The sequence below is a fragment of the Acomys russatus genome, chromosome X, assembly GCF_903995435.1.
Source record: "Acomys russatus chromosome X, mAcoRus1.1, whole genome shotgun sequence".
NCBI classification, from domain to species: Eukaryota; Metazoa; Chordata; class Mammalia; order Rodentia; family Muridae; genus Acomys; species Acomys russatus.
The window spans coordinates 51,406,747-51,430,450 of record NC_067169.1 but is presented as its reverse complement, the minus strand read 5'-3'; the positions used below and the strand labels follow the sequence as shown (position 1 = coordinate 51,430,450).

At 41.7% G+C, this 23,704-nt stretch overlaps 3 protein-coding genes across 4 annotated transcripts in view; 2 read left to right on the top strand and 1 right to left on the bottom strand.

Annotated features, from left to right (window-relative positions):
* The window catches only part of Kif4a (kinesin family member 4A), a 113,754-nt gene extending 97,640 nt beyond the window's left edge, over positions 1-16,114 (bottom strand). Inside the window, exons 1-4 of the mRNA XM_051141098.1 lie at positions 15,639-16,114; positions 15,411-15,525; positions 4,474-4,664; positions 2,240-2,332 (exon numbers count right to left, since the gene is read on the bottom strand). Coding sequence (XP_050997055.1) covers positions 2,240-2,332; positions 4,474-4,664; positions 15,411-15,525; positions 15,639-15,758 — 519 coding nt within the window. The 5' untranslated portion in view covers positions 15,759-16,114. The remainder of the gene's footprint in view (positions 1-2,239; positions 2,333-4,473; positions 4,665-15,410; positions 15,526-15,638) is intronic.
* LOC127184745 (cysteine-rich protein 2-like) lies at positions 8,319-9,011 on the top strand. Its single transcript, XM_051141099.1, has one exon. The coding sequence runs from the start codon at positions 8,365-8,367 to the stop codon at positions 8,989-8,991; it is 627 nt and encodes a 208-aa protein (XP_050997056.1). The 5' UTR covers positions 8,319-8,364; the 3' UTR covers positions 8,992-9,011.
* A 149-nt stretch (positions 16,115-16,263) lies between the features above and the next one.
* Positions 16,264-19,773, top strand: Pdzd11 (PDZ domain containing 11). Of its 2 annotated transcripts, XM_051141712.1 has the most exons (7): positions 16,301-16,346; positions 16,887-16,986; positions 17,252-17,335; positions 17,520-17,576; positions 18,168-18,266; positions 18,491-18,551; positions 18,749-19,773. In XM_051141712.1, exons 2-7 carry the CDS (start codon positions 16,900-16,902, stop codon positions 18,781-18,783), a joined length of 423 nt encoding a protein of 140 aa, XP_050997669.1. In that variant the 5' UTR covers positions 16,301-16,346; positions 16,887-16,899; the 3' UTR covers positions 18,784-19,773. The 2 variants fall into 2 exon arrangements, with proteins under 2 accessions (XP_050997668.1, XP_050997669.1); XM_051141711.1 differs by lacking the exons at positions 16,301-16,346; positions 17,520-17,576 and adding an exon at positions 16,264-16,296.
* Positions 19,774-23,704: the final 3,931 nt, after the last annotated feature.

Sequence of the window (23,704 nt, the reverse complement as noted above, 5' to 3'; positions counted from 1 at the left end):
CACTTTTCACTGACTTAGGAAGTCACAAAAATCACGTTTGAGCATGGTACTTTAACTACCTGGGGGAACTTATACAAGTCATTCTCTTGGAGTTTGGGTGTGCGTGTGTGATAGAACTAGATGATTCATGAGGGTCCTGCTAGAGTTAGTATACTATGACTGTATTCCTAGATCTGTATCTGTGACTTTAATGTCTCTCCTTCTGTTTCTAGCTGCTCACTACTTTGGAATCAGTACACCATAAATCATATTCATCTTGCTTCTGCTCATATCAACTCTCCTCACTACTGCTCCATCCCCATATCACTGTCAGATTCTCGTCCCACTCCTCCATAACATATGTATCACATACTCTTGGGGGGTCAATTATTTCCTCTTTTTCTTAGACCACACCCACACCAATATGATCTAGTGTGGAAAAACAAGGTAATATGATTTCTCCAACTGCATCTTCACCAGCCTAGACGTTCTCCCTCTCAATTCATTTCAAGTCAGCCTTCCTAAAATGCCAGTGTACTACTAACACCTACAATAGATGATTAGGACACAAAGAACCCTCTGAGGAGAGCACAAGAAAATCCTCTCTGAAGTGCCAGGAGCAACCAAGCTGGAGAGATACACACGTAAGATTAAAAACCCAGTATAGATAGCCCCGACAATGTTTCCTTCACAAGTCTTACATAATTATGTACTCTTGGTGGGGGTTGGGGGTAGGGAGAAACTAAGCTGCATAGGCTGGCTTCATAATCTTTTCCTAACACATCTCCTTTCTCTTCCCAGCCCAAGCCTTTTATCCCAAATGGACCAGTTTAGGCTTATTTTACTTTCTGTTATAGTTACTCCTTACTATAAAGTCTTTCTTTTTCACAATTCATTTATTGTGTAAGTGTATGCATACACACACACAGCTGCTACAACAATAGCAAAGTATGCATAGAGGGCAGAGGACAACTTGCAGGAGTCAGTTCTCTATCTCCATCTTGTGAGTTCCAGGATCAAATTTAGTTAGGAGGCTGAAGTGTTATCTGCTCAGCCATCTCAACAGACCTTTTGTTTGTTTGTTTCTTAAATGTTTTAAAAACTTGTTCTTAACCCAATTTGTGTCAGGGACACACACTTTCAATTCACACCTTTATATTTCAAACAATGCCTGGGATTTAATTCCTGCCTTCATGTGGGGCAGACAAAAGATCTTAGGACATGGTCAACAAGTTGTTCAGCACCCACACTCTTCTTGGTGATAGCATATATTTTGCCCAGGTTTCTTTCTTTCTTTCTCTTTCTTTTCTTTTCTTTCTTTCTTTCTTTCTTCCTTTCTTTCCCAAGACAGGGTTTCTCTGTGTAGCCCTGGCTGTCCTGTACTCATTTTGTAGAGAAGGCTGGCCTTGAACTCACAGAGATTCGCCTGTCTCTGCCTCCCTGAGTGCTGGGATTAAAGGTGTGTGCCACCAAGCTTTTTTTAAAATCACTATCCAAATTACCTTTCTGTATGCTTCAAGCTTACAGGGCCTGATAGTTCAAGTGGCTTTAATAACTGAAGAACAATTTAAAGCTCCTAAAGGAAAAAGTCTCAGAAAAACAGTCACTCTCTGTCCTTTGTGAAGAGGAATAGAGGAAGGAGAAGATAGATCTGTACTACTTCATCTCATCTGCCCACAGCCTATAATTCTTCAAGCCCTGAGTATTGCACCTACACTATGTAACCAATGCTCTCAGACCAATGCGCTCTAAATAGTTGTATTTAATTTTTTACTCTTTCATAGCATTCCAGAGCCCAGTAGCATGTCTGTTAGTGATTTCCAGTAGAAATTTTCTGCATCATGGCTATCTCATATATCTGTGCTAAACAACAAAATAGTCAGAAGCTACACAGAAAAGTGGCCGGCAACGGTGCCTAGGGAACTGCTTGTTCAAGTTTAATTAACTGTGATTTAAATGCCTTCTTGTAGCAAGTGGCTACCTTACTAGAGAACCCTGTAAAAAAATTAATGTTTAATAGCTGCTACATCCTTCAAGAAGTAACAAGAAAGTAGTAAAGGTGAATTTTCTTCCCACAAAAGCAGTCAGCTAATAATTCTAGACTAACCAAAGGAACTAGGGCCAGACAAAACCTGAAAGACTGAAATGTTAGCAATCATTCACGACCACAGTGCCAAAGAGAAGGGATATGACCACTAGTAGTTACCAATATTTACAATAAGATCAAAGCAAGAAAGAAGGAAAGGGAGGGAAAACACACCTTTATGCCTTCCTTAGGATCCTCCCGGATATTTATTTGAGAAGCTTTCTCACGAGATGGACATAGAAGATCCAAAATTTCTTCATTATAAATCTGATATTGTTGAAGGAAAATGATAAAATATGTTAACAGTGGTCATCTCTGTGTGAGTTGCAAGTAATTTTTCAAATACTATACGTGTGTGTGTGTGTGTATGCATATACATATATATACATACACATATTTGTATGACTTGCAGGAATTTTAACAACTGTAATAGACATGGGTATAACTCTGTGGTAGAGCTCTTTCTTGCCTTGTCTATCATTCACAAGGCCCTGGGTGGATCCCTAGCGCTGCAAACAAAAGAAGCAAAGGAAAACAAAAGGGAAGAGAGGGGAGAAGAAGGAAGGAGGGAAGAAAAGAGAGCAGAGGGATAGAGGGGTGGAAAAAGATGACACAGCAGGAGACTGGAAGAAGAGGGCAGGAGGAGAGAAGGAAAGAGGAGAAAAAGGGAGATGGAGGAGGGGAGGGGGGAAAAGAAGAAATGGAAAGGATAGAGAAAGAAGAAGGGGGAAGAAAGAAAAAGGACTTTATTTGTATTAACTTGATACTTTACAGGGAAGAGTTCATATGTTATAACAAAATTAATACTGCTTTTAAGATAAATTCTTTTGGCAATAACAGACACATGAAATGTTATGTGGGTGCTTAAATTCAGTTGTTTTAAAAAAGATTTATTTGCATTATTTATTCAGCTATGCATATGTCTGTACATATGTGGGTATGTAGACATGTGGCTGCCTGTGGAGGTCAGGGGCATCTGATCCCTTAGAGGTAGGGGAACGGAACCTGGGTACTTTCCAACAACAGCATGTGTTCTTAACCACTGAGACACCTCTCCAGGCCCCCAATTCAGCTCTTTGACAATACCATAACAGCATCACTTTCACCGACTTAACCAATTTAAATGTGAGCAACTGTTGCTTATGGGAAGGGAGGGAGGAAGTTGGGAGCAAGGGAAGAGAAGGATTATGACTAATACTTCAAGAGAACAGTAAAGCTTTAAGTACTAAGAGAAGGTTTCATACATGCTAAGCACTACACTTATTTACTGTTTTGCTGAGGTCATTATTTAATATGCTAGTTTCTCAAATCATTTGTATAATGACCAAGGTTGGTTTCATCAAGACTCAAAGAAGGCTAATCTGAGTGGGTTGGAGAGATGGCTGGCTCAGTGGTTAAGAGTATACTGCTCTTGTAGAGGACTCAAGTTTGTTTCCCAGCACTTATGTCAGGCAGCTTACAACTGCCTCTAACTCCAGCTCCAGGGGATCCTATGCTCTGGATTCTTCAGGGATCGCGCTCACATGCACATACCCACATATATACAAACACAGAATTTAAAACAAAACATATCTTTAGAAAATAAAGGGTAATTGATATCATTTTAACTCTTCTAATTTTATCTCATATCTGATAATCTATTGTAATTCAACATCAAGATGAACTATTTATATATAATTTATAATTACATGCATATAAGTTTAATTACTGTTCCTCATATACATCACTGTAAAACCAATAAGCTAGCTTCTCAGAAGCCAAATTCTCTAAATATGCCCTATGCCTGTTGGTGTCATGAGGTTAAATACATTTGGCCAATCGATTTTATACTGATGTACACTAGAATGCATGTCCCTATTAGGACAGCATGTTTAAAACAGTTAACCCATTGAAATCTCCCAAACACATGATCTTTCTAAGTATCCAGATGAGGGTCTGGCACATAATAGATGCTCAATAAGTATCTGTTGAGTAAATACACATTTTATTACCACTTACGCAGCATAATATTTTGCCTGATTTTTAATAACATTCTACATGAAGCAGCAGCAGCTGCAGCATTATAACTCAAGCATTAGGAATAAAGTGAAATGGAACACTTCCCTGCAGACTCTGCAGGGAATCAATGATACAGGCCAAACTAAAATGAAAAAGTTCCTATCATATTTTTGCATGGCAGTGCCAATTCTTCTAACAATCAGATTAAGTACATAATTCTAATTAAGAAAAGAACTGGGTAGGATCCAGATCCAACTGAGCAAGTAAGTTTTTGCTATCAACTTATTAAAATGTAATTTACTAAAAATTCAATTTACTAATTTGAGTCATGCCAGGAAAATCTCATTTGGATGTATTTTCCTACTCAAAGATAATCTTGAATTCAAGATAACCAGAGAGAAATAACTTACCTCCAAGTAAGACACTTTCAGACTAAATTCAAAGTCACTCTTTTTATTAATTTCTTTGAAGAGCAGTTGTATTACTCTGGGAATGACCCCAATAGTTGATTCATGTTCTTGCTCTGCAGTGTATGCACCTCCCATTGAATAGGTTTTTCCAGATCCAGTCTGCCCATAGGCTAGGACAGTTGCATTATATCCTGGCAAAATAGAAGCCATATGGATAATGATGCTCAAAACTGTTCATCCAGTTAACACATTACAATTCCTTCAGCCACCACTTGCAACAAGATTGAAGTTGCTTTCTTAAGACAAAATATTTTTTAAGATGTATTTATTTCTACATGAGTACTCTATTTGCATTTATGACTGCAGGCCAGAAGAAGGCATTAGATCCCATTATAGATGGTTGTGAGCCACCATGTGGTTGCTGGAAATTGAACTCAGGACCTCTGGAAGAGCAGCCAGTGTTCTTAACCACTGAGCCATCTCTCCAGCCCAAGACAGAATCTTTTAATAGCAGATACAAAGAAAGGTTCTGTGTATTTCATGATTTTATATTCCTCAAGAAAAGCGAAGAAAAATATCAACTTCTGATTGTGTGACCTTTTGAAATCCCTTAAGAGTTAGGAAGTCAAATATAAATGTGACTAAAATAATAAAGGTAGCCATGTCAGGGTAAAAAGCCTTTCAAAGATTTATACTTAAGGATTTATACTCCCTATCTTGAATAATTCTAAAGTATGGAAAGTAAATAGAAGTCTTAGCCAGGCAGTGGTGGAATCTTTTAATCCCAGTTCTTGTGATGCAGAGGCAGGTGGATCTCTGAGTTCGAGGCCAGCCTGGTCTACAGAGTGAGTCCAAGACAGCGAAGGATACACAGAGAAACCCTGTCTTGAAAAACAAAACCAAAAAGCTTTAGCAGCAGCAGTGGAGAAAAGGACTCTGGTATGTATTTTTAATGAAAGTTTTGCCAGATATGAAAGCATACACCTGTATCTCAGAATTCAGATAGTTAAAACAGAGGACTAACAGTTAGGATTGGAGGGCTGGAGAGATGGCTCAGCGGTTAAGAGCACTGACTGCTCTTCCAGAGGTCATGAGTTCAATTCCCACATGGTGGCTCACAACCATCTATAATGTGATCTGATACCCCCCCTCTGGCATGCAGGTGTACATTCAGGCAGAGCTCTGTATACATAATAATAAATAAATAAATCTTAAAAAAAGTTAGGATTGGAGCTGGAGCTCAGTGGTTAAGAGCACTGGCTGCTCTTCCAAAGATTTCATTCCAGGTTTCATTGCCATGGCAGCTCACAGCCATCTGTAACTCCAGTTCCAGGGTATCTCATGCCTTCTCTGGCTTATGTGAGCAACAGCCACACTGTAGCACACAGACATACATGAAGTCAAAACAGCCATACACATAAAATAAAAATTAATCTTTATAGAAAAGAACATTAGGATAGAGAGAGAATTTGCAAAGTAGCAACACTGGGTTTTTTGTTTGTTTGTAGCAACACTGGGTTTTTTGTTTGTTTGTTTGTTTGTTTTACAATTGATGTAAAGTCCCTATCTGAACTATCTGAACATACACAGACCATATTGTCATGTTCCACACAGACATAGCATTTAAGTATGGCTCAATGTGACATATGCCCTTTGTCCTTACAGAGTATTAATAAAGAATCGTCCATTCATAGATGTTCATGAACCAGGCCTGGTAGAGCTTTCCTGTTAATGCCAGTACATTCAAAAGTTCAAGGCTAAGGCCAGCCTAGTCTACAAAGAGAGTCTAGGACAGCCAGGGCTGTTACATAGAGAAACTCTGTCTGGAAAAACCTAAAGAGTTTAAGGCTAAGCTGGGTATGATAGAATTCATCTTTAAACCCAGCACTCTGCAGGCAGAGGCAAGAGGATTTCTGTGAGTTTGAGGCCAGCCATGTCTACACAGTGATAGTGAGTTCCAGGACAGCCAGAGTAAAACAGTCAGGAGTCAACTGAGTTACATAGGGATAACTCCGTCTCTAAAAGAGGGCAGAAGTTTTTTTTTTTTTTTAATCCATGATATAATTAACTGGAAAACAAAGCAGATTAAAAGTAATTTAAGTGTAAGTAAAAATACAGGAAAAGATCAAAAGGATAGCAACTCACATTGTGATAATTATCTGTGACTAACAGGATGATAAACAATTCGGTTTTCCCCATTTATATTTTAATAAATCATTAAATCAGATGCACCATAGAATACTGGTGATGCTTTCTATTGTTGCCTATATAATCTGTAATGTTTGCAGAAAGGCAGGTAAGATATATTTCTGTTTCAGCTTAGTTCAAGTGAATGAATTATTTTTTTGAAGATTTATTATTTATTTATTATCACGTATACAGTGCTCTGCCTGCATGTACACCTGCAGGCCAGAAGAGGGCATCAGATCACATTATATTGATGGTTGTGAGCCACCATGTGGTTGCTGAGAATTGAACTCAGAACCTCTGGAGGAGCAGTCGGTGCCCTTAACTTCTCAGCCATCTCTCTAGCCCCAGAATGTATTATTTTCTACATCCAGTTTTATATTTTATCTTGTCAGAGAATACAAATCGCTACTTGTGCACTTCCTTTTTTCCCTTAAGTTTTGAGTTTTGACTGAAACTGAAAACAGATAATCCTAGCTCTAACTATAGAAACATATTCTAAAAGAAACAATTAGACAGTAGATGGGTTATTTACACCTTAAATTATTATAACTCACTAATGGATTGTAAAGTAGGAGCTGAAGAAAATAAATTCAAAATTTCTAAAACATGTAATAATTGTCTCAGAATGCCATCTCTTATGAGAGAATTACAGTATAAAGGCAACTGTTACAACAATCATTGTAGTTTTGTCAAAGTTGTCATCTACTATTTACTATTTATTTTAGAGCCTGAAAATAAAAAATCTTGGGGCTAGAGAGATGGCTCAGCAGTTATAAGCATTGGGTGCTCTCCCAGAGGATGCAGGTTTGATTCCCAGCACCAACAGGATGGGTCACAACGATCTGAAATCCCAGTCTCAGGGGACCCAGTGCCCTCTTCTGGCCACTGAGGACACTGCTGTATGTGGTATATAGACATACATGTAGGAAAAACATCCATATATAATAAACAAAAACCTGTTAAAACATAAAAAATAGAAAATTAAAAATATCTTTAAATTTTAAAAAAAAAAAAAAAAAGACATACTAATTGAAGCGATGACCCTGAAGTTTTTTAAAAAAGAACTTGCTGGTGTGGTAGTTCAATACCTTGAATTTCAGCACTTGGGAGGCAAAAGCAGACTTTTGCTTTGTTTTAAGCCAGCCTGGTCTGTACAGCAAGTTCCAGGCAAGCCAGACTCTGTCAGAAAGAAGAGAAGAGAAGAGAAGAGAAAAGATAAGAAGAGAAGAGAAAGAGGAGACGAGAAGAGAGGAGACAGGACTTTTGTGCTCTAAATGCAACTCTTAATCTATAATTTGAAATGCTATAATATACTGTTTCTATAAAAGTTATAATATACTGTTTCTATAAAAGTTATAATATACTGTTTCTATAAAAGTGGGGCAACTTTCTGCAATACCACAGATAGGTATAAGCTGCAACATCTTGGAAAACCAGGTTTTTATACTGTGTCTAAAACACTTAGGACACTGGTACCAGGTGTCCAGAGTATAAGAGGGTACTATTGAGCTGAATATAAAGACCAGATTTGTTCTTGAAACTAAGGATGGTGTTAAACAAACACATGTACATTAGAATCACTTTATACTTGCCATTGTCTTCAAAATAATATGATTTTTCATATTTCTCAGGTTAAGAATACAAAAGGGGGTGCAGAGATCAGCGCAGGTGGAGGGTGCGGACGGACCAAGCTCACTGACCATGGCTTCCAAGTGTCCCAAATGTGACAAGACAGTGTACTTCGCCGAGAAGGTGAGCTCCCTCGGCAAGGACTGGCACAAGTTCTGTCTCAAGTGTGAGCGCTGCAACAAGACACTGACCCCCGGCGGCCACGCTGACCATGATGGGAAGCCCTTCTGCCACAAGCCCTGTTATGCTACACTGTTTGGACCCAAAGGCGTGAATATAGGGGGCGCTGGTTCCTACATCTACGAGAAGCCTCTGACGGAGGCTTCTCAGGTCACCGGCCCCATTGAGGTCCCTGTGGTGCGAACTGAGGAGCGGAAGACCAGTGGACCCCGCAAGGGTCCCAGCAAAGCCTCTAGTGTCACCACGTTCACTGGGGAACCCAAGATGTGTCCTCGATGCAACAAGAGAGTATATTTTGCTGAGAGGGTGACCTCCCTGGGCAAGGACTGGCACCGGCCCTGCCTGCGCTGTGAGCGCTGCTCCAAGACACTGACCCCAGGCGGGCATGCTGAGCACGATGGCCAGCCCTACTGCCATAAGCCTTGCTATGGAATACTCTTTGGACCCAAAGGAGTGAACACCGGCGCTGTGGGCAGCTATATCTATGACAAGGACCCAGAAGGCACAGTTCAGCCTTAGATCTGCAGATGCTGGCCTCAGAGTTCTACAAGACTCTGCAGAGTCTTGCCTATAAGCCTAGGTCATAAGCGATGGAGAGGGAAGCCCAGAATAGCATCCTCAGTTTTTTGTGTCACCTTGGCATGTCCTATGTTGCCCACTACCCACTTTGTGTCTCCATAACCCAGCGTGTCCTGTGTCCTCTCCGTCCCAGTGTCTCCATGCTCCTGATAACTCTCCAAGGTGACTGTCCTATATGATATCCCTGTTGCCCACACCTGCCCACCAGGATTATCAATGCTCTGCTTGGTGACGGCCTTGAGCTCACAGCATTCCCAGGGTGATGGCACCCCTGAGAGGAGGCCTCTGTTGGTCCCCACATCACTTTCTACCTACTCCTCACATGGTTCACAGCTACAGAGACATTCACGGTCAATAAATGGTTTGGTTTGAGGACTGAAAAAAAAATACAAAAGGGGCTGGAGGGATGGCTCGGTGGCTAAGAGCATGTGCTCCTTTTCCAGAGCACCTGAGTTCAACTCCTAAGCACTCACTTCAGGTGGCTTACAACCAGCTCCAGAGGGATGTGATACCTCTAGCCTCTATGGGCACCTGGACTCATATGCACATGCAGACATATAGCTCATGAAGACAGAGAAAGGCAAGCAGGCAGGTGGGCAGGCAGGCAGGCAGGCAGTCAAACAAACAGACAAGACAGTCACAGACACACCATTAAAAAAATTTAAAAAATAGATGAATAAAAAGACAAAGGTACTCTTAGAATATCGAGTCTCTTCTTGGTAACTTGCTATCCTTCCTCTGAGTGCCGCCAGGCCTCTCCATCCAGGGTTCGTGTGAGAGTCAGATCTCACTCTTCACTCAACGGTGGAGAATATCATGTTCGTCGGCTAGGTCTTGGTAGGAGTTCGAATATATATAGGGGAGGAGGTCTCCCTCAATCACAGACATAGGGGAGGGGAGAAGGGGGGAAGTGGGAGGGAGGGAAGAATGGGAGGAAATAGGGGAAGGGCTAACAATCAAGATGTAATATGAATAAATTAATAAAATTTAAAAAAAAGATAAAGGTACAACTATTGGCACCTTTACTAAGCTATGCAGGTATATTTAAGGAAACTGACCAGGTACTAAACACTATTAAAAAATATTATTTCAGAAATGACTAAAGAAAACTGGGATGGCAGCTGGGTGTGGTGGCTAATGCCTATAAGCTCAGTATTCAGAATGAGCCAAAAGAATTGAGCTCACAGCTAGTCTCTATTGCATTACATAATGAGTTCAAAATCAACATGCACTCCATGAGACTGTTCTCAAAAGAAATCGCAGGATACATACAATATGAAGGGGAAAATGTGGGGAGCTCTAATTGTAGAGGAGCTACAGAGGTCAATACAGGAGAGGGAGGGTGGAGGGACATATAACACTAAGGAGGTCTGAAAAAATCTATAGGAATCATACAATATTTATTTATCTAAAATTACATGTGTGTGTGTGTGTGTATGCACATACATAGTTTCAATGAACATATGCCACATGGGTTGACAATGTTCCCCTCAACAGCCATAGCTTATCTAGCAGAAACCCTATTATTAGAATCTGCCCGCCACTTCAAGCTGTTAGTCAGGGAGACAAGAGATTCCCAAAACAGTACAGACTAACTACTGTTGTACTCCAGAGGCTTAAGACTAAAGTGCCTACTGCTGAAGACACCATGGACTTTGGACACTGGACTTGGAGGATTAGAGCTGGATCTGACCTGAAAACTTCCTCCCTGGCCACTAGCTTTCATATTACCTGAAGGTACTATGCAAACTGCCAAGGGAGAGAAGTAACCAATAGTCCTGCCCAACTGTGAAGCCCGTGAACCACAATGATGACAGCATAGCAAGATCTCCCTAAAGGTGCAATAGTGACACGCATATTTTGGTGGTAACTAACTGCTTTCTAATTGGACTAAGGTCCCCTCAACAGGAAGGAAATCATGTCTGATACTGGAAACCTAGACAACTACTCAAGGGTGTTAGAGTAGGATAACTCCTAACTGCATTCTAAATGCGTGTCCTTATACCACACATAAGATTAGCTCTTCACTCTTCAAAGTTTCTCTTTGCATCAGCTGGAGACCATTACAGAAAACTGTAACTGGTCAAAACGCAGAGAACACCTGATAATGGGGTGCTCAACCTGAATGGATACATATACAAGACAACCTCTGCCCCTAAGGCTCAGGGAACATGGAAGACAAGGAAGGGGGCACAAAGGCTGTAAGAGCCAGAGGATCAGGAACTCTACCATGAGATCGTGTCACCTAGAAATGACAAGAAGGTTTCACCCACAATACCTCAATAGTATAGCTGCCTAAACAAGACTCGAAGGACAATACCAATACTAACATAGACATACTAACATGGAAGAGAGGAACCTCACAGGGCCCCACTCTTGCACAGAGAACTACAAACAATTAATGACTGCTGAGTGGAATAGAATTACTCTTCCCCAGGGATGTCCTACTTAATTGGTTATCCATAGCAAGTGGTCAATCCTAAAATCATATGCATAAAAGCAATATTAAATAGACTCAGCAGGTTCGATTTGTATACTATGCATTCGAGCATGTGTGAGCGAGTGTGTGGAACAATAACACCTAAAAAGAGGCCATGTACTTAAGGGGAAGGAGGTGGGACATGTTAGGAGTTGGAGGGAGACAAGGAAGGGTGAACAATTTAATTACTAAAAATAGGATGAGGAAGAGAATGGGGCAATAGTTAATTGGATGAGAATTAAACAAAATCATGTAAAAGAGAAAAGTAATTATAAGAGAATTGGATACAACTCTATAATGGTTTTTCAAATATGCAAAAAGGCAAGAAAAGAAATTAACTTTACAGTTGGCACGGTGGTGCATGCCTGTAATCCCAGCACTCAGGAGGTAGACGCAGTTGGATCTCTGTGAGTTTGAGTCCAGGACAGCCAAGGCCACACAAAGAAACCCTATCTCAAAACCCCTCCCACCTCAAAAAAAAAAAAAGAAAAAAGAAAAAAAAGAAAAAGAAGAAAATTAATTTTACATTGGGGAGATTAGTAGATTTATACCTTAGTCAGATTATCAAAATGAACATCAACAGTAATAGGACAAATCATAACCATGTAATACCTTACAAAAATGATTGAGAAGACAGAAGAAACATATCTCTAGTGTTTCTGCTAAAACACACAGCTCAAATTTTATCATACCACCAGATAAAAACAAACAGAAACATATAAATAAGTGTCCTATAATCTTCAAGTGTCAAGACAATGAAAACTTAAGGAAAAGAAACCACAAAAGTGGGTGGTGGTGGCACACATCTTTAATCCCATCACTTTGGAGGTAGAGGCAGGCGGATCACTGTGAGGTTGAGGCCAGCCTGGTCTACAAAGTGAGTCTAGGACAGTCAGGACCACACAGAGAGACTCTGTTTTGAAAAACAAAGCAAACGAAAAGAACTACTTTATATTTGGTCCTAAAAAGGACACAGCTAATTATAACCTGACTTTTGAACTAAATCTTTTTCTATAAAGGGTTTTACTGAAATAACTGGCAACATATGAATAGGTCTGAGGATTAGATGGTAGTAATGTGATAATGCTACTTCTGTGACTATTATGGCTATGTCATGTTATGATGACTCTTACAGGAACTATATGGTAAAGTATTCAGGGATCATAAAGTCAAAAACCTATTACCAATGATTCCAGAAAGAAAAATGGCTTCTTTATGCTGTTCTTGCAATATTTCTGTAACTACAGTGCTTTCAAGTTTTAAAACAAGGCATTTAGTCTGGGATGATAGCTCACTTAGCAGAGTATTTGTCTAATGTGCACAAAGCGCTGGGCTCACTTCCCAGTACAGTGTAAACCAAACCAAGGATGATGGCGCACATCTCGAATCCTGACACTCGGGAGGTTACATGGAGACCCAAAGTTCAACGTCACCCTTAGTTGTTAGTTCCAGGAAAGCCTGCACTACTACATTGAGACCTTGTCTTAAAGAAAGAAAAAACGGGGCCTGACAAGTTGGCCTGGTGGATAAGAGTACTTACGGCCAAGCCTGGCAAGCTGAATTTGGCCCACAGAACCCATATAGTGGAAGCTGACTCCTGCAAGCTGTTCTCTGACTTTCACATGTTCAATGTTACGCATTGATACACACAATTCACACAAAACAAAACAAAACAAAAAATATCTGAATAAATAAAGGTTGGGTCTGGGGAGCTGACCCAGTGGGTAAATTGCTTGCTGCGCAAACATGAGAACCTGAGTTCAGCTTTCTAGTACCCATATAAAAACTGAGCATGAGAGCATATATATGTGTAACCCCGGTACTGAGAGGGCAGACATAGGTGAATCCTAGGCACTTGCCAGCCAGTCAGGCTAGATGAAACAGTTCAGTGAGAGACCCTATTTCAAAAAACAAGATAGAGAGCAACAGAGGAAAACAAACGGAGGTAGCTGTAGTGGGGTGTGTGTCTAACCCCAACACTTTAGAGGTAAGGACAGAAGGATAAGAAGTTAAGGGTCAGCTTCTGCTACATATCTAGTTTGAGGTCAGCCTGGACTAAATGAGACCCTGTGACAAAGGAGACATTGAATGGTCATCTAATTGCTAGAAAGTATTTTTCACTGAATGCAAAGGTAGATTATGTGCGAATATATTTAGTAATTTAAAAGAACTAGTAATGATATAGTGCAAATTTTTAAATGAATAACTGTTGAGATGTGCACGCGATCAAGCCAGCCAAATCCAAGAGTGGACATAGGGTGCCACTTCTGAAGTCCTACTCCTAGCTGAGGAGCTACTAGCGCTGAACTGACTTTGGGATTTTTTTTTTAACTAATTAATTTATTTTGGGTTTTTCAAGACAGGGTTTCTCCATGTAGCCCTGGCTGTCTTAGAACTCACATTGATCTGCCTGCTTCTGCCTGCCTGGGTCCTGAGATTAAAGGACTACACCACTACGCCCTACTCCTGACTCTGGGTTTAAGGAAAAAAATATATATGCTGGAGATAGGGGAAGAAGTGGAGGGGAGGTGATGAGAGAAGATTTGATAAGACACACTATATGGAATTCTTAATTTTTTAAAATTTGAATAACCATTGTACTGAAATAACAATTAGACATCTCTCAGGTCTAACTCTCTTTAGAATCCTAAATCTTAAAACTTTAGCTTCTGCAGTAGAAATTACTAGCTGGCCATAGTAGTCAAGGGTTTTAGAAAAAAATCTAAAAAATTCTACTCATCATTCCATACCTACTTAATAAGTTCTCTCTGCTTTGAATTGTACCCAAACACCCCCTAAAAGTGCCATCCTTCTATTTTTCATACCACTTTGTAGGAAACCAGTAAAATTTCTATAGCTTCTACAGTAGGATTGTTGTGTGTATTCACACATATACTACACATTAAACAGAATCTCACTATTTTTGGTTGTGAGCCTAGCCTTTAAACAGTTGAGCCATCTCTCCAGTCTCACCACTGTAGCCCTGGCTGGCCTAGAACTTGATTTGCTTGTCTCTGTCTGCCTCCTGGGGGCTAGGATTAAACACATGCACTATCATACCCATTTTTGGCTACATTGTGAATTTAAGGCCAGCCTGAGCTATATGAAATGCTGCCTGGAAGAAAAAGAAAAGCCACTAAAATTGTTAGTGTTAAAATTTAATTTTTTCTATGTATTCAAATTCTCTTAAGTGGTCATCTGCCTGTTCTCTGACCCTCTGGACTTTGAACTCCTTCAGTGCCCAGGGGCTATATACTTATCTGAATATTTTGGGACTTGAGCAGGCTGGCATATCAAGAGCCTTTAGCTTTGTTTTCTGTTTGTGAGACAAGGTCTCACCAAGTACCCCTGAACGTTCTGGAACTCACTATGTAGACCAGGCTGGTCTTGAACTAATAAGGACCAGCCTGCCTCTGCCTCCCAAGTGCTGGGATTACAGGTGTGTGCCACCATTTATCTCCTAGTGAGCTCCCAAGACAACGAATATATGTCTAGGTCAAAGATAAACAGGGCAGTCTGAAACTAGCTTCAAGGGTAGAAAGACTTTCACAAATGTTACTAGGCTGTGGGCTTTTTTAAAAGGCAAGACTCTGAGCCGGGCATGATGGCGCGAGCCTTTAATCCCAGCACATAGGTAGCAGAGGCAGGCAGATCCCTGTGAGTTCGACGCCAGCCTGGTCTACAAAGCAAGTTCAGGAAAGCCAAGCTAACACAGAGAAACCCTGTCTCAAAAAACAAAACAAAACAAACAAACAAACGGCAAGAGTCTGTTTCATCCATTCCTCAATTTGTAGCGTCTAAATGACCCACACATAATATATGCTCCAAAAAAAAAAAAAAAAAAAAAAAAAAACCCGCCCAGTGAATTAAACAGCCTCACCTTTAAATATGCCTTTTATGAGTGGAGCTACGGCTGTATTAAAGACCTCTTCCTGTTCAGTAGAGGGGTCAAACACAAAATCGTAGGTAAATGATTTATCAGTACCAACCACCACCTGCAAAAGGCAAGAGACAAGGCATGGGGGAGGGGCGAAAACCAGACCACGCCCTCCCCTCGCTCCTTTTAGCCCCTGCCCAAGAGAGAACCACTCAAGGCTTGACTACCCACCTGAGGCTCTCCAGGCACAAAGGAAAGGCATGTCTGGCAGCCTTCACTGATCTCTTTAGAGACCAGGGGGCGACAACGCAGTGCCACTCTAACAGGAATTCCCTTCACCTCTTCTTTCATGGTACTAGCTCAGCCAAGTTTCTGCGCGCGGGAGTGAAGCCGGCTCTTCCCAGAGCCCCCGGAGGCTGGTCGAAGTGGAAAGGCCCTTCTCAGGCGGTAGAAAATGTCGGAACTCGGCGGTGCAGTCTCCCTCCCGAGTGGGATCACTGATTCCAGCCACTCCCAGACATGGCCACCGCTTAATGGTCAATCAGTCCCAACACTGCAGGACGAATTGGTATCTGAAATAAGAAACTCCAGCGGAGACAGCGACCGCGAGCCAAGGTCCTAAAATGCTAGAAGGGCCCAGTAAACTCACCAAACTAAATGTCCCTCTTCCCAGCTGTCTTCCCTGGCGTCCTGTTCCAACTGGAGCTTTAGCCGCCAACTTTTAAATTGATCCCAGAGCCGCCAGCCAATCGGAGCGCGTGTAGCCTGTGAGAGGAACGTGTACGTCAGCACGCAGAGCGTGAAACCAGAGGAGATCTGGGAGCGGGCTCATGGAAAGCGAGTTACCGCCCAGGCTCCGTGGTAGCGAGCTTCCGCTTCCGGTTCCGAGGTAGGGGTTGGCTGTGAGCCGAGGCGCCGCTGAGGGAGGCCTATTTGCCGGTGAGGTGGTGCTGATTTAAGTGGTCGCGAACGCGGGGTTGGGGCGGGCTGCGGGACCTGGATCTGGAAGATAGTCCGTGCTGACGGAGTCCCTCTGTGGACTCCTCTTTTACTAAGCACCTCCAGAGGATGTGGCAAGGCGCCTGTCCCCAAGCCCTATGGGCTAGAGTTGGCACACCCTTGCAGTTTTAAAGTTTACCTTTGTTAAGTGCGATTCCAATGTTCTCTTCTCTAGGTTTAAAGCGGCGACACCCGTTTTTGTAGAAACGTGAGAAATGAGAACATAAAATTAGAGTGCTTAACGAGGTGCTAGGCTTCTAGCTTTTTATTTAATAGAAAATTTGATAGGTTTTTTTTTTTTTTTTTTTTTTTTTTTTTTTGGTTTTGTTTATGCCTCTTTTTCCCCCTACCAATCTTAACACCTACATGTGGGCTAGGCCCATAAACGGATGGGATGCTTTCTGCAACTTAGAGCACTTGGTCCTTTTTTTAAAAATCTTTTTTTTTGTTTGTTTGTTTGCTTTGATTCATCCTTTGCAGGGGTTGGCCTGAAATGGACAGCCGGATTCCTTATGATGACTACCCAGTAGTTTTCCTGCCTGCCTATGAGAATCCTCCAGCATGGATTCCTCCTCATGAGGTGGGACCATCTGTCTTCCTGAATAAGACATTCCAACCCCCAAGCATGAGATCTATGAAAGAGAAAGGCGCAGGGTTATGAAACTCAATGGATTCTGAGCAGCAGTGATCCATTGGAAACTTCCACTGTAGTATCTGGTCCATGTAAATGGAGTCTATGACTTTGCCGCTTCTTGACTTAGAGCTGATTTATTTATGCGCTAAAAGAAGGTAGATGTGACATCTAAGACTGGGAATAAAAGTTCTGAGATTGCTGTGTCTTGCAGAGAGTGTACCACCCAGACTACAATAATGAGTTGACCCAGTTTCTGCCCCGAATTGTCACACTGAAGAAGCCTCCTGGTGCTCAGGTAAACTTACAGAGCCAGAAGTTGACCATGGTTGGGCCATGGATGCGGGTTGGGAATTGTTAAGTTCCCGGAAAAGCTGAAATGACACTTCCTTAGTGTCTCATTTTCTTCTGAGTCCACGGAAGCCCCTGTTCTTGTGTGTGTGGTCTATACTGAGTCCCCATCCTGTGCTCTTGTCTTACAGTTGGGATTTAACATCCGAGGAGGGAAGGCCTCCCAGCTAGGCATCTTCATCTCCAAGGTCTGTGTGTGAATGTGTGTGTGGCAGGGTGGATGGGCAGCTCCTTCCCTTTGTTACCGTATGAAAATACGCTGGTGGCCAAACGGCTGAAAAATGCATGACCTAGTGGAGTCATAGACTGGACATAATGGGAACTCAGCCTTTCCTTCTCAAAATTGCATTTGGGCCCCGTGTAATGGAGCAAGCCAGGAATCTCAGAACTCCAGAGGCAGAAGCAGGAAGATCAGGAGCAGGTATCAAGAATCTATAAAGCCAGTCCGGACAGTGAGGGTGCATATCTTTAATCCCAACACTTGGATGACAGAGGCAGATGGATGATAATCTGTGAGTTCAGGGACAGCCTGGTCTCCAGAACAAGTTCCAGGACAGCCAGAGCTACAAAAGAGAAACCTAGTCTTGGAAGAAAAAAAAAAAAAACCCAATCTGTAAAGACAAAAACTAAAACCAAAATGAGAACTAAATTTCATTTGGCAAGCCACTTATCTCCCTGTGGTATCACAGAAAATAACACATTTGAATAGCGCTGAATTTCCCCTGCAGTCTCCTGAAGTCACCCCATCTCAATTACTCATATTGCTCCTCTGCGAACAGGTGATTCCAGACTCTGATGCACATCGAGCAGGACTTCAAGAAGGGGACCAAGTTCTAGCCGTGAATGATGTGGATTTCCAAGATATTGAGCACAGCAAAGTAAGCATTGCACACGGGCAGTAGTCATGCAAGAAGCCGTCTCAGGTAGGACAGGTTGGACAAGATTGGCCCAATCTGTTGGAAAGCACCTCTTTAAGGGAAATGTACCAGAAGAGAGCAGCTGTCAGTGACCTAGATGTTTGAAGTGGCGCAACCCATTTCTTTGTTATGTCTCTGTCCGGGGTAATATTTCTGCATTTGTACAGCTACTGTGTTCCTTCCAGGCTGTTGAAATCCTGAAGACAGCCCGAGAAATCAGCATGCGTGTGCGCTTCTTTCCCTACAGTAAGACACTTTGGTTTTTTTTTTTCCTTGTCTTTTTTTCATTCATTCATTCATTCTTTTTTTTTTTCAATTTACAGGGCAGGGCTCTACGTAACTAGAACCCTTTTAAATATAGATAAGAGCAAACTCCAGAAATTGGGAATGGGAAGGTGGGAGCTCAGCCCGAAAATAATGTGCTGTGTTCTTTCTTACCCCAGATTATCATCGTCAGAAAGAGAGGACTGTGCACTAGAGACTTGCAGCCCACAGCCCTCCATGTGGAATCTGCCAGGGCAAGCTGGCTAGCGCTCCGAGAAGCCAGTCATGACATCCTACTCTCGGCACCTTCCTGGCTTAGTGGAAGGGGAGGATGGGGAGACAGCTTACCAGCTGTACTATATATAAGCTGTACTGTACTGCAAGTTCCCTAGTTTGCTAGGTGAGTTTCATTCTGGAAAAGGAGAAAGATAATGAGGTCTAGGAGTCAGTAGCCTGTAGGGAAAGGCAGCTAGAAAACAACTGGCATTTATCAGGTACCATGGATTGGTCACTTATACAGATTATCATTTTATTCATAGAAATCAGTAGAAAAAAGAATCTTGGGGACCTTCCATCTGATTTGCCTGGCCATGCCATCCAGTCCTTGTACATATACTTTGGAGTCCTTTACACTTGGGGGGTGCCAAGGAGACACTGTTTTTGCCACTTGCTCCTTATCTTCCCGAAAGTAAAAATGGAATACTGAATAAATGTGGCTTGAGTGATACTGTTTAGATATAAAATGCCATTGAGAAAAAATACAACAACCAAACACTGGAAGAAACAGCAGCGTCATACCTACTGTACAACTATCTATATCTGGCCAGAATACTTGGGAGGTTAAAAAACACTAGCCATAGATAACCAAGGGATGCCTAGGGTCAAGGGCCCTCAGTAAAACTGCCCCTTCCTCAGGAGTGTTAAGACTTTCTCCTGCAGAGGATTGCATTAATATACTCTTTCCCACGTTGTCTGATCAGGATCTTAAACCAAAGAAGTGGCATAGAAGTCCCCCCCACCCCCGAAGAAGGTTCTGCTGCAATGAAAACCCAAAACTAGACTTAAAACTAATCCTGGGGAGAGCCATCAGGATTACTCTCAGGATTGAAAGGATGCCTTCTTCCAAGCCTGACAATCTGAGTTTGCTCTCCAGGACCCACCTGGTGGAAGGAGAGAAGTCGTCTGTTGTCTTTCACCTGCAGGCTGTAGCATGCAAGCACACACAAGAATCCTGGGTAGCTGCATGTCTTCTGGAGAGTGATTCTTTTGGTCTGAGGGAAAACCTAGTAATCTTATTTATTTATTTATTGGTTTTTCAAGACAGGGTTCCTCTGTATAGCCCTGGCTGTCCTAGACTCATGTAGACCAGGCTGTCCTCAAGCTCACAGAGATCTGCCTCTGTCTCCTAAGTGCTGGGATTAAAGGTGTGCACCACCACCACCACCACCCAGCTAGAATCTACCTTTTTAAATAAGCAAGATAAAATATATTCTCAAATGGATGACTGTGAAAACCCACGCTCTTCCCATGAATCCTACCCCAGCTGTTCTAAAGATATTGTGAGTGGCTCAATTCTGTTGTTGATTGGCACTATACCTGCTGAGCACAGCTGGAGATAGAATTAGCTTGTCTTCCTATTTCTATCCTCTGATTTGCTCTGCTGACCCCCAGTGGCCATCCAAGAAAGAAAAGCTTGGATATTTCCACAAAACTATTTGCTGAGTCTACTGAATGTTAAAGTCAAGACTCCATGGTTAATAAGTTTTTGTTGAGTTTATTTTTTTTTTCTGGCACAAGTTCTTGGTACATAGTCCAAGCTGGTCTTGGGCTTGTGATCTTCCTGCTTCAGCCTCTGAAGTTTAGAGGTTACAGGTGTGCACCACTGCACCCAGCTGTGGGTAACAGGTTGTGTGTGTGTGTGAGAGTGCTGTGGGTAACTGGTCATGTGCATGCATGCGTGCAAGTGTGAAGGTCTGAAGTTGACCTCAGACATCTTTCTTCAATCACTTTTCCCCTTATTTCTGGAGACTGTCTCTCATTGAACCTGAATCTCTTAGTTGGCTAGGAAGCCCCAGGAATCCTCTCTCTGCCTCCCCAGTGCTGTGATCACAGGTGTGTGCTCTATTATGTAGCTCTGGCCTTAACTGTTCCTGGAACTTGCTGTGTAGACCAGGCTGGACTCAAACTTGAAGAGAGCCACCTGCCTCTGACAGGCATCCAGCATTTTAAAGTGTACTATGGGATTCAAACTCATGTCCTCATGTTTGTGTAACAAGGACTTTACTGACATTGACATCTCTGTAGTCCCTAGTTGAGATTTTTCCTCTCCATAGTTTATTAGCAGCATTTAAAAGTTTTACATCCCATCTAAGGTCCAGGGAACATTCCAGAAGGGAGGAGGGGTGGAAATAATCTTCAGAGCCAGAGGATAGATAGGAGAGCTGTCTTACATCTTCTGGATGTGGCATAGTCATTGTAATCACAAACACACCACAGCTGTGGTTACCTCACAAGACCTTTGAGATTAATGAAGATGAGCTAGGAAGAGACCCATAGAGGTTTCTCATAAAGAGCTTGGTCTAGGACAGCAGTTCTCAAGCTGTGGATCAATACCCTTTTGGGAGCTTAATGATCTCTTCAAAGGGATTGCCTAGGATCATCTGCATATCAGATATTTATGATCCCCAACAGTAGCAAAATTAGAGCAACAAAATAATTTGATGGTTGGAGGGACACTATAGCCTGAGGAACTGTATTAAAGGGTTGTAGCATTAGGAAAGTTGAGAACCACTGGTCCAGGATGAGGTTCACAGGTATTTATTATTTTTAATTTACTAATGTGGTTCTTGTTTTAAATAATAAAAATTCTTCAAGGCCCAGTAGAGTGATACACTGTGTTGATTTTTAGGTTAAATATCATTTAATAATTCCGGTGGCCTGCAGCCCAGGAAACTGGGAAAGCAGATCAAACAACTCCCAGTTAATAGATTTTAAAACAATCTGGGCCAATGAAGTGGCTCAGCAGGGTGAGGCACTTGCTGCCAGGCCTAATGGCCTGACTTTGATCCCGGTGATCCACATGATAGAGCAGACTTCTGCATGTTGTCCTTTCATACACATCCACAAGTATGCCATGGCACGTGTGTTCACATACATGGACACAGTGAGTAAATAATAAATGCAAGAAGAAACTTACCTAAGAAGTGTGGTTAATATGGTCAAAAGTTCGAACCATGGGGGCTGGAGAGATGCTCCAGCAGTTAAAAGCACTAATGGCCTTCCAGAGGACTCAAGTTTGATTTCCAGCACCTACTTGGTGGCTCAAAACCGTAAATAATTGCGCTTCTAGAGACTCCAACTGCTCTTTGCCCTCTGCAGCCACCAAGTATGCATGTAGTGCACATACAGACAAGCAAGTGCATACATAATTTTTCAAAATTACTTTTGTGATCATAATTTAATTACATCTTTTTCTCCTAAGCCCTCCCATACACACTTCCTTGACCTCTTTCAAATTTGTGGCCTCTTATATATTCTTTGATTATTTCTTGTATTGATTATTATTGTTATGTGTGTCTATAACTCTAGATTGCCTCATTCAATATGATCTTTTCCATTCCATCCATTTACCTGCAAAGTTTATGATTTTTTTAACAGCCAACTAATACTCCATAGTGTATACATTTCATTATCCAATTGAAGGCATTTAGGTGGTTTCCATTTCCTAGCTCTTGCAAATAGAACAGCAGTAAGCATAGCTCAGCAAGTATCTTCAGAATAGGATGTCAAGTCCTTTGGGCATATGCCAATAAGCAATATAACAGAATCATATGGCTGGGTTTTTGTTTTGTTTATTTGTTTAGCCTATTGAGAATTCTCCATGCTGATTTCCAGAGTGGCCACATCAGTTTGCAATTAAGTATACAGTGCTCTGCCTATATGTATGCCTGTACTCCAGAAGAGGGCACCAAAATCTCATCTTAGATGGTTGTGAGCCACCATGTGCTTGCTGGGAATTGAACTCAGGACCTCTGGAAGAACAGACAGTGCTCTTAACTGCGGAGCCATCTCTCCTGCCTTTTAAAGATATTTCTTAGCCATATTTTTTTTCTTTTGAGAACTCCTTTGTTCAGGTCTCAAGCCCATTTTTTAAAAGATTTATGTATTTATGCAGTGTTCTGCCTGATATTTGGTTGGTTGGTTGGTATTTTGGTTTTGGGACTTTGTTTTTTGAGTTCTTTGTATATATTCTGGATATTCTCTGCCAGATGTATATAGCTGGCAAAGATCCTCCCCCATTTTATGGGTTTCTTCTTCACTTTGTTGATTGTTTCTTTAGCTGTACAGAAGCTTTTTAGTTTTATAAAGTCTCACTTGAAAATTATTGGCCTTAATTCTTGGGTAAATGGAATCTTATTCAGAAAGCCATTTCCTACACCTATAGCATATAGTGTACTGTTGCATGTTTAGGTCTTTGATCCACTTGGAGTTAGTTTTTTGTGCCAAGGTAACAGACATGGGTCTAATTTCATTCTTTGGTGTGTGTGTTGAAGATCCTTTCTTTTATGCTGAGTATGTTTTTAGCATCATACATACACAACTTTTAATAAAACTGGAGTAATACTTGCACTAGCCTTTGAAGTTATCCTCACTCTTAGAACTGCATACTGTATAGATATATGTCTTTTAGTCACCAATGAAGATAGGGTGCTCTGTGCCACCCAATAGCTATGAGATGTAGGGAAAGGAACTGACAGCACTCCTGGGAGCTGTTTTGTTCTTAGGTCCATGAGTTGGAAGTCAGTATTATAACCATAACCAGGCCTGGTGTGGTGGTGGTGCACATCTTTGATTCAGCACTTGGGAGGCAGAGGCAGGAGGATCTCTGTGAGTTCAGGCCAAACTAGTCTACATGGTGAGCTCGCAGATATCCAGGACTCAATAGAGCAGTGGTTCTCAACTTTCCTAGTGCTGCAACCATTTAATACAGTTCTTCATATTGTGGTGACCCCCAGCCATAAAATTATTTTTGTTGCTACTTAATAACAACAGTTTACTGGTAGAAATTTTAATGTAGATACCTGTGTTTTCTGATGGTCTTAGATGATCCCTGTGAAAGGGTTGTTGTACCCACA

Coding starts and splice junctions, on each gene's coding strand:
- LOC127184745 (XM_051141099.1), top strand. CDS start 8,365: ATGGCTTCCAAGTGTCCCAAATGTGACAAGACAGTGTACTTCGCCGAG.
- Pdzd11 (XM_051141712.1), top strand. CDS start 16,900: ATGGACAGCCGGATTCCTTATGATGACTACCCAGTAGTTTTCCTGCCT. Junction 16,987..17,251: donor CATGGATTCCTCCTCATGAG/GTGGGACCATCT, acceptor TGTGTCTTGCAG/AGAGTGTACCACCCAGACTA. Junction 18,552..18,748: donor TGTGCGCTTCTTTCCCTACA/GTAAGACACTTT, acceptor TTCTTACCCCAG/ATTATCATCGTCAGAAAGAG.